The following is a 9,317-nucleotide window of genomic DNA, read 5'->3' on the forward strand; positions in this document are numbered from 1 at the left end:
CGCCGTTAAAGGGGACAGGAGGTGGGCCCACCGAACGGCCCGCAGCTTCACCCGACATCACCGCTGCGGGCGGCCGCGTTCTGCAGGGCCGTTTTAAGGCGGAAGGAACCGCCGGGCGGGGCGGGGCGCACCGTGCCTCTATAAGGAAGCCCAAGGGGGAGGTGAGGGTTCCTTTTTTGCAGCGCCCGACTGCGGATAGTGAGGTTCGAGGCTGGTCGGGTGGGCTGTTATCCCTGTAGCTATCGCTGCAGCTCTGGTACAGACGGCGTGGGGTTGCCTTGCAGATGCCCGAGGAAGTGCAGCATGGAGAGGAGGAGGTGGAGACGTTCGCCTTCCAGGCGGAGATCGCGCAGCTCATGTCGCTCATCATCAACACGTTCTACTCCAACAAGGAGATCTTCCTGCGGGAGCTCATCTCCAACGCCTCCGACGTGAGTCCTGGCCGCGGGAGGGTCTTCCTCTGCTGGGGGGCGGGGGGGCTGGGGCAGCCTTGAGGGGCTCAGCAGTGGGCCGAGGCACGTGGTGCTTGGCGGCGGCTGTCCGGTAGGGGGCGGCAGCGAGCGGGACCCGTTCTCTCCTAAAGGCGCTGGACAAGATCCGCTACGAGAGCCTGACCGAGCCCTCCAAGCTGGACAGCGGGAAGGACCTCAAGATCGACATCGTCCCCAACCCGCGGGACCGCACGCTCACCCTGCTGGACACCGGTATCGGGATGACCAAAGCCGACCTCATCAACAACCTGGGCACCATTGCCAAATCGGGTACCAAAGCCTTCATGGAGGCCTTGCAGGTGGGTTGCTTTTGGCTGCGTGGGATCTGTGGCCCCGCTGCCTTCCTTGCTGCGGGGGCTGCCGGCCTACCTGAGCGTGTTTCCACACTTCAGTAGCAGGGAGGTGCTGAGGGTAGGGCTGGCTGCTTGTTGTGCCTTTATCCGTGCGTGTGCTGACGCAGCTCTCTGCTGGTTGAAGCCGTTGCAAACGCTTCCTGTGTTCTTTCTCTCCCTCTGCCCTCACAGGCAGGCGCAGACATCTCCATGATTGGACAGTTTGGTGTGGGTTTCTACTCTGCCTACCTGGTGGCCGAGAAGGTGGTGGTCATTACCAAGCATAACGACGATGAGCAGTATGCTTGGGAGTCGTCAGCTGGGGGATCCTTCACTGTCCGGACTGACCATGGTACGTGTGGCACAAAACCAGGTGTATTTCTGCTGGATGGGCAGTCCTTTTAATCCTTAATGTTACATTATCAAGTAGCAGTTATGTTCCCGAAGCTGGTCCTGTTTATGTATTGCTCTTCTGCATCACGCCTTGAAACCCACAGCTTTGTCATCTCACACAATAGGTGAGCCCATTGGACGGGGCACCAAAGTGATCCTGTATTTGAAGGAGGACCAGACAGAGTATTTGGAGGAGAGACGTGTCAAGGAGGTGGTGAAGAAGCACTCCCAGTTCATTGGCTACCCCATCACACTTTACGTATGTGAGAAAAGTTCTGTGGGGACCCCTGGGAAAGCGGGAGGGAAGGATGAGGAATGTTGGAGGGGATGAAAAAAAGGCAGTTACCATCTTTTGTGGCTGGAGGAAGTGAGGAATTGGAGGCAAACGTAGTTAACGTCCAGACATGTACTCAGTCTTTGATCTGTACAGCTGAATTAGCCATGGAGCGTAGAGGGTTTTGTGCCCGCTGTCTTCTCAGACACGCTGTTTCATTACATGAACGCTGCAAGGATTTGTAGGATTGACTGGGGAAAAAGCCCTGTTTCCTGCCATTGTATGTATTGGGCAGTGATCTACACCCATGAGGATGCCCGTTTTGTTTCTCCTGAGAATAAAGATTTTCTGGTAGCGGTTGCTTGGGGCTAAAACTGTGTTTATGACCTTGATTCTTGTCCTTTCTTGCACAGGTGGAGAAGGAGCGTGAGAAAGAAATCAGTGATGATGAGACAGAAGAAGAGAAAGCTGAGAAAGAGGAAGAGACTAAGGATGAGGAGAAACCAAAAATTGAGGATGTGGGCTCTGATGAGGAGGAGGAGGGAGATAAAGGCAAGAAGAAAAAGACCAAGAAAATTAAGGAGAAATATATTGACCAGGAGGAGCTGAACAAGACCAAACCTATTTGGACCCGCAACCCTGATGACATCACCCAGGAGGAATATGGAGAGTTCTACAAAAGCCTCACCAATGACTGGGAGGACCACCTGGCTGTCAAGGTGGGTCCTGGGCCACCCTGGCTTCCTGGAGGGACAGAGGGCCCCTTTCTAGCTAGCTTGTCCCCAAAGCCACCATTTTGGTACAAATCTGAAGGTTCCTGGGCCACTTGATGCTGCAGCTTCTGTTGATTTTTGTGCAGGTGGAGGGGTGGGCAGTGGCAGACTAGGAACTTGAACAGGAGAATATTGGGTCTCAGAGAACTGTGACTTCTCTGTCCAGGCCTACTGGATGCTAGAGAAGCCTGGACATGCTGGGGGTAGCAGTAGGGCTGAAGAGGGGGAGATGCTGGCTGTCTTGCAGGAGACCATGCTGTGCTCCTCTGCCAGCCCTAGTGCTGAGGAGCAGCAGTTCAGCCTGCCCAGTGTAGGTGCTTGCAGCAAAGTGTAGAAGGGACAGACAGTGGCATTTTCTCATTTCTGGCCCCACAGCACTTCTCTGTGGAAGGGCAACTGGAGTTCAGGGCCCTGCTCTTCATCCCACGCCGTGCTCCTTTTGACCTCTTCGAGAACAAGAAGAAGAAGAACAATATTAAGCTGTACGTGAGGCGTGTCTTCATTATGGACAGCTGTGATGAGCTCATTCCTGAGTACCTGAGTAAGAGCCCCCCTGCCTCAGTTTCCCAGGTTGAGCTGGGACACCCCCAGCCTTGTTGTGGTTCTCAGTGCCAGGTGGCTGGCTGAGATGCCAGCAGCAGTGGGCTGACAGCAGTCAGTGTCTTAACACTTCTGTTATAATGAGATCTTAATTTCTGTTTCCCTTACTTAGACTTCATCCGAGGTGTTGTGGACTCAGAAGATCTACCTTTGAACATATCTCGTGAGATGTTGCAGCAGAGCAAAATCCTCAAGGTGATCCGCAAAAACATTGTGAAAAAGTGCTTGGAGCTCTTCACTGAGTTGGCAGAGGACAAAGAGAACTACAAGAAATTTTATGAGGCCTTTTCCAAGAATCTGAAGGTGAGAGCTTGGACATAGTGCACTGGGAGGAGGGAGGGTCTTGAGACCCTCCTTAGGAACAGGCTTGTTCCAGCATCACATCAGGGTGTTGGGGTAGAGGTGGGCCTCAGAAGTGCCACAGAGAGCCTCTGTGGGCAGTTGGACTCTTATGCTAGGAGGTGGTTGTGTCTTGGGGATAGCCAAGTGTATGTAAGCTCCATTCTGGAGACCACATGCGTGCTTTCTGCCCCCAGCTGGGCATCCATGAGGACTCAACGAACCGAAAGCGCCTTTCAGAGCTGCTGCGCTACCACACATCTCAGTCAGGTGATGAGATGACTTCACTTTCAGAGTATGTGTCCCGTATGAAGGAGTCACAGAAGAGTATCTACTACATCACAGGTGAGCCAGATCTCTGCTGATGAAGCGGGTTATCTGTCTACCAGCTTTGAATTCTTCCAGGCAAATCTTGCTGCCTTCAGCAGGCCCTCTCTGCTGAAAGACAGACCATCTCTGGGTGCTGGGGCAAGGTTATCAGGCCCAGAGCCCTAGCTGCAGCCAACTTTACATCAGGGGCTCTGAGAAATCGGTATTTTCTATCACACTGTAAGCAGCTGCTAAATCTTTGTGACATCCTGCTTCTAAACCCATAAACACAGGGGAGAGCAAGGAACAGGTTGCCAACTCAGCCTTTGTGGAGCGTGTGAGGAAGCGTGGCTTTGAGGTGGTGTACATGACGGAGCCTATTGATGAATACTGCGTGCAGCAGCTCAAGGAGTTTGATGGGAAAACCCTAGTGTCAGTTACTAAGGAGGGGTTGGAACTACCTGAGGATGAAGAGGAGAAAAAGAAGATGGAGGAGAGCAAGGCTAAGTTTGAGACCCTGTGTAAACTCATGAAGGAAATCCTGGACAAGAAGGTGGAGAAGGTGAGATGGTTGAGGAGCTCAGCCCAGGGCTGTGTCCTGGGCTGGTGGGAGGAGGGCTGGGCCCCTCCGTGATGCAGACAAGGGTCCCAGCTCAATGCATGCCTCTGATCTCCCTCATCTCCTGCAGAGGAGCCGCTAAAGGAGACTGAAGGTCCCAGTATGCACTGCACCATCTTGCTCTAAGCAGCCAGGCTGCAGGCGAGGGGCACTGACCCAAATACGTGCATTGATGGGAGACGGTAAGTGTGGGAAACGCAGTGGGTACTGAAGGTGCTGGTTGAGCTGTCCAAACTGTTCTGTCAAGCGATTTTGGAGCTGTTTTGAAGGATCCCTGTTTGCTTTGGGCTGTCCTCAGGTGAACCTGGGATGATTACATGGAGTGTTGTGCCCTGGGGCTGGGTCCGTTCTTGGGTATGCTGGGAGCCTTGCTCTGCTAACTCTTGGCTCCCTTGTCAGGTAACTATCTCAAACCGGTTGGTCTCATCTCCCTGCTGCATTGTCACCAGCACATACGGTTGGACAGCAAACATGGAGCGCATCATGAAGGCTCAGGCACTGCGGGACAACTCTACCATGGGCTATATGATGGCCAAGAAGCACCTGGAGATCAACCCTGACCACCCAATTGTGGAAACTCTCCGCCGGAAGGCTGATGCTGACAAGAATGACAAAGCTGTCAAAGACCTGGTGGTCCTGCTCTTCGAGACTGCTCTGCTGTCCTCTGGCTTCTCCCTGGAAGATCCTCAGACCCATTCCAACCGCATCTACAGGATGATCAAACTGGGGCTTGGTACGTGTCCACGCAGCTTCAGGAGAAGGTTCTGGGCAAGGCTAGCTCCCCTTATAAATGGGATTTTCTTAACCTGCTGTGAAATCACCTGCCCAAGTCTCTGTGGAAGTGCAGATCCATGGTCCCCTCACCTTTTCTTGTGGCTTGACACCGTATAGGTGCCCAAGGTGTCTGAGCTGGAATTTCGTACAGAAGTTATTAGGAAGGAGTGACGTGCCTTTGGCAGAAGCAGGCAGCCTAGCTTCCTGTGGCCTGTGCAGCAAGAACAATGTGTAGAGGCATGAGGGAAAGGCCAGTGAGTGAGCAGTGCTGCTGTGATACACAGAAGTAGCTGGGTGTTTAAGGACGCTGGGGGCAAGTGGAAGTCTCAAGAAAGGTTGTCCTGGCCTCATGCCCACCACCAGGCTGCACAGGTGACATCATTCTTGCAGTAGATGTCAAAAATCTACCATGGAAAAGAAGGCCCAGCCCGTGTGTTCAGAGGGCTTGCTTACGTTCAGTTTTGTCTCCACTGTCTTTTAGGCACAAATGTAAATCAAGAAGTGCTGTGGCTTGGGCTCCTGACAAGCCAGCCTTTGTTGTGGGACTGTGCGACTCAGCTGTCTCTTAGAGGCTTCATCTCTTCTTTCCCTTTTCTCTCCTAGGTATTGATGAAGATGAGGTGATTGCAGAAGAGTCCAATACAGCTCCTCCTGATGAAGTCCCACCTCTGGAGGGAGATGAAGACACATCCCGCATGGAAGAGGTGGACTAAAGAAGGAAGTCTCTTCCATTTCCTGCCAGACCTCTGTCTAATCTCATATCTGTTTAGAAAAGGGGTCTCTGCTCCCACTGACTTCTGGCTCCTTGATGGTGTCTTCTGGAATTTTTTTTTTTTGTAGTGGGGAATGGAGACAGGATTCCCTGTTTGTCAGTAATGAGCAAGTCAGGCAGCCCCGGGCATGTCTGTTGTGTGTATTTCTACTTGTGTAAGATCATGTAATGGGGAATGGAGGTGTGGAGGGGTCAGTCTTCCTCTTTCTCACACCCCATGGGATCTCCCATGCTCAACTGAGGTGAAGAGAGTCCTTTCTCTCCAGCCTCCCCAGAGTAGGATTGTATCTTGGTTGGCTCGGTTATTTTTCATTGATTTTCCTGATGTTTTGTTCTACTGGAATTAAAATGTCAAAAGATCAAGGTTTACATAAAAGGTTCTATTGTGTTCTCATGTCCAGAAAGGGGAAGGTGAGGATGCTCAATTCCAGAGGTTTGAGCACTGGAAGGGAAGTTATGCAGAGCTCAGCTGGTGCTGTGCTGAGAGGGCTGACAGGCCTGTTTTGCTTGTGGGCACACTTCCTTGTATTGGAGGGCTGCTGGGACTTCTATCCTCTGCCATGCAGGGGGTTATGTGAACCTGGGGTAGAACTTGCAGGAGACAGGTTCTTGTTCTAGCTGCACCACTGCCTATCCCTGCCTCCAGGGGACAAGGTGAGGAGGGGATTACTGGCTGAGGAGAACTTAGGAGATACCTTGAAGAAACTGTCTTTTGGCTTGCATCAAGCTGTGGCCTTGGCTCCCTTTCTCTTCTGTGTGTCACAGCTGCACATGCTGAGTGGGCTGCAGCTCTTTCCAGAAGTTGGGGGAAGAGATATGTGGCCTGCTTTCAACGCTCTTGGCCTCTGTAGTTTAAAAGCCACCACCACAGGTTAAACTGTTGTGCTCTTTCTGAACTGCCATGTGAAGGCAGGGTCTACTCCGACTAGATTTGAGTTGTGCTTTAGCTCATCTCTGCTACTTCCCTGCTTTGGCACCACAGAGAGGGTAGGTGAGAAAGGACCTGCTGGGCAGGAGAGGTGGTCTCTGCCTGCATGACCTGCAGCTAGTGAAGAAACCTTTTCAAGCTGTGCTTGTCAGCTGAATAAGCTAACAGGACATGAGTGTGTGTTGCTGCTGGCTGGTCTAATAAGCATCTCTCTGTCTCTGGGCTGGAGCAGTGACAGGAGCCATCTGCTTGTTCCCTTGCAGCACAGAGTTGAGATGGGGGTGGGAGGAAATTAACTGCTGGGGATTTCAGCTGCCTCTGTTCAGCTCTTGTGTCAAACTGCTTTTGCAGGCTTTGTTCTAGACTTCACTTTTCCTCCGCCATCCAGCCTGCTGTTTTAAGGTTTCTGCAGCCCTTTGGGCTTTAACACCTTGCAGCACCTTGCTTTAACCTGTCTCTTGGATGACTGAGAGGCCTGGGGCATCATCTGAGCCATCTGCTCTTTGTATCAAACTTACACTAAAGCTGTAGGGCTTGTCACCCTCTGCCATGTTGGCCTCTGGGGTTGGGCAGGGGAAAGTGACATCCAGTCATACTTGACTGTATGCTAGCAGCCACAGGCACAAAATGGAGTGGACATTTTAGCCAACATCCATCTTGAAAAGGGAAGTAGGATGTAGAGCACAGCTCTGGTGGGAGCTGGAGTCATGCCTGCACACCAAAGCACTGTAGGACACAGTACTGCAATGGTAGAAGCAGGAGCTGAAGGAGACAGAAGGGGGAGTGGAACCAGAAGCAGAAGAAAGCAGAGGTGTAAGTGGAAGAGGTGTAAATGGAAAATGAAGTGGAAGCGCAAGCAAAGTGAAGTAGAAAGAAGTGGAAGGGCAGAATGTTGTGAGGATGTAAGGTGGCTGCTACGAGGATGGAAAGAAGCAGAAGTGGAAGCAGAACCAGAAGTTGAAGTGGAACCAGAAGTTTAAGCAGAAGGAATCAGAAGCAGAACAAGGCAGACCTATAAGCTAAAGTGTGTAACTGGAAGGGAAATGAAGCAGAAGGAAATGGAAGCAGAAGTGGATTGAAATAGAAGCGTCAGAGGAAGCAGAAGTGGAAAGGAGTGGAATGAGAAGGAACTCAAACCAGAAGCATAACCAGAAGTAGAAAAAGTTTAAACAGAAGTAGAGGAAGGAAACAGAAGTGGAATGAAGCAGAACTGGGAGAAGTGGAAAGAATCGGAAGGGCAGAAGGCAGCTGCTACAAGGGTGGATGTGGAAGTTGAGGTGGAATTGTAACACAAAGAGGAAGCAGGAACAGAATAAAGTGGAAAGCTGCTACAAGGGCAGATGACATTGAGATAGAATGAAGAGGAAGTAGAAGGGGAAGCATAGCAGGGCAAAATGTAACCAGCATATGCATAAAATGGAGTGAGTGTTTCAGCCAGCATCCATCATGAGAAGGGAAAGGGGAGGTAGAGAACAGCTGGGCCCTGTTTCGAGCCCTATTGGGAGCTGGAGTCATGGCTGCACCCCGTAGGGCACAGTGCTGCTTGGGTGCAAGCTGGTGGGGTGCAGCTAGAGCTGTGCTAGCCAACTCTTGCAGAGTAATTCTTGCTGAGACAGGAGAAAGGAGACAGGATTTCTCCCAGGATGGGGAAGTTTTGCCAAGTGAGCCTCAGCATTGATTCTTTTCAACTTAAAGCATTTTCCTTGTTTGTTTTCCTCCATTCTCATTTAACTGAGAACAGGGGTCCTGTTCTGCACTGTAATAGAAAGGAACTTTACCATTCCTTTCCTTTTCATCCCCCCTTCCCCCCCCCCCCCAAAAAAAATCCTACCCAAAAACCCAAACGTTCTCAGTCTGACAGCAGACTGTGAGGCAGACACTTGGGGGAATTTGAATTTGTAAACAAAGAGGTGGAGGCAAGAGGAAAGATGCAGGGCTGTGAGATCAGGTAATACAGGCACTTTCAAGAACTTGAAAGTAGTAAAGGAACTTGGATAAAAATGCTAGAGCCAAACTCAGTGCTGTGCTCAGCAGATGCTGTTGTCCTTGCAGGCTGTTAATATGCCTGATCAGTCTCTCCTGTAACCCTCGCTTGATTCTCCTGTTTCTCTAGCTGCAGGGCAAGGTTCTGTGGTTGGCTCCAGACCTTGCTAGGCCCAGAGAGCACAAGCATAGAGTGAAGGTTTATTTCAACACTCAATTGTGCACCAGGGGTCTATACAGGACTTGTGGAGCTGGTGTGGGTGCAGATGCACTCCATGAAGACTGGACTCCTTCAAGGCCTCACTATGGCAGTGGAGGCTCTGGCCCCCATTTACATTATCTCTATCCATCCACCCTATTTGCAGATACACCCACCTGGTGCCAGGGTTCCCTGTGTTGTCCCCAAGTCCTTATCAGGATTAAATTGGCACAGAGTTGCAGGTCCTGGTGCACTCACCAGCACAAGCAGAGGTCTGAGCATGGCTATGTTCTCCAGCTGTGTGTGTGTGTGCAGGGATCTTGCATGGAGGGACCATGGGGCTTTGGAGCTGTAGGTCCAACCCTGTGTGCAGGCAGAGGTACCCATATTTGGAAAGGGGAGAGAGCGTAGCAAAGTTTTCTAGGGAGATCAGGGAACAGCTTGGGGAATTACTCTCTTCCCTCCAGCTATGAGTGGGAGGGAAGATACAGGGGAAAAGAAAACAAACAAAAAACCCATTTACCTCTGGGG

General features: G+C 51.4%; 1 protein-coding gene across 3 annotated transcripts; it reads left to right on the forward strand.

Moving 5' to 3' along the window:
* Positions 1 to 37: 37 nt before the first annotated feature.
* HSP90AB1 (heat shock protein 90 alpha family class B member 1) lies at positions 38 to 6,052 on the forward strand. 3 transcript variants are annotated; one of them, XM_052692494.1, is made up of 12 exons: positions 38 to 161; positions 285 to 431; positions 584 to 790; positions 1,016 to 1,175; positions 1,342 to 1,475; positions 1,904 to 2,209; positions 2,639 to 2,804; positions 2,976 to 3,166; positions 3,400 to 3,547; positions 3,805 to 4,073; positions 4,530 to 4,863; positions 5,508 to 6,052. In XM_052692494.1, exons 2-12 carry the CDS (start codon positions 285 to 287, stop codon positions 5,615 to 5,617), a joined length of 2,172 nt encoding a protein of 723 aa, XP_052548454.1. In that variant the 5' UTR covers positions 38 to 161; the 3' UTR covers positions 5,618 to 6,052. The 3 variants fall into 3 exon arrangements, 2 of the variants coding, with proteins under 2 accessions (XP_052548454.1, XP_052548512.1); XR_008208946.1 differs by lacking the exons at positions 38 to 161; positions 5,508 to 6,052 and adding an exon at positions 4,201 to 4,312 and having other exon boundaries at positions 209 to 431; positions 4,530 to 4,650; XM_052692552.1 differs by lacking the exons at positions 38 to 161; positions 5,508 to 6,052 and having other exon boundaries at positions 209 to 431; positions 4,201 to 4,647.
* Positions 6,053 to 9,317: the final 3,265 nt, after the last annotated feature.

Source organism: Tympanuchus pallidicinctus, unplaced genomic scaffold (genome assembly GCF_026119805.1).
Source record: "Tympanuchus pallidicinctus isolate F22 unplaced genomic scaffold, pur_lepc_1.0 scaffold1, whole genome shotgun sequence".
In the NCBI taxonomy this organism is placed as follows: Eukaryota; Metazoa; Chordata; class Aves; order Galliformes; family Phasianidae; genus Tympanuchus; species Tympanuchus pallidicinctus.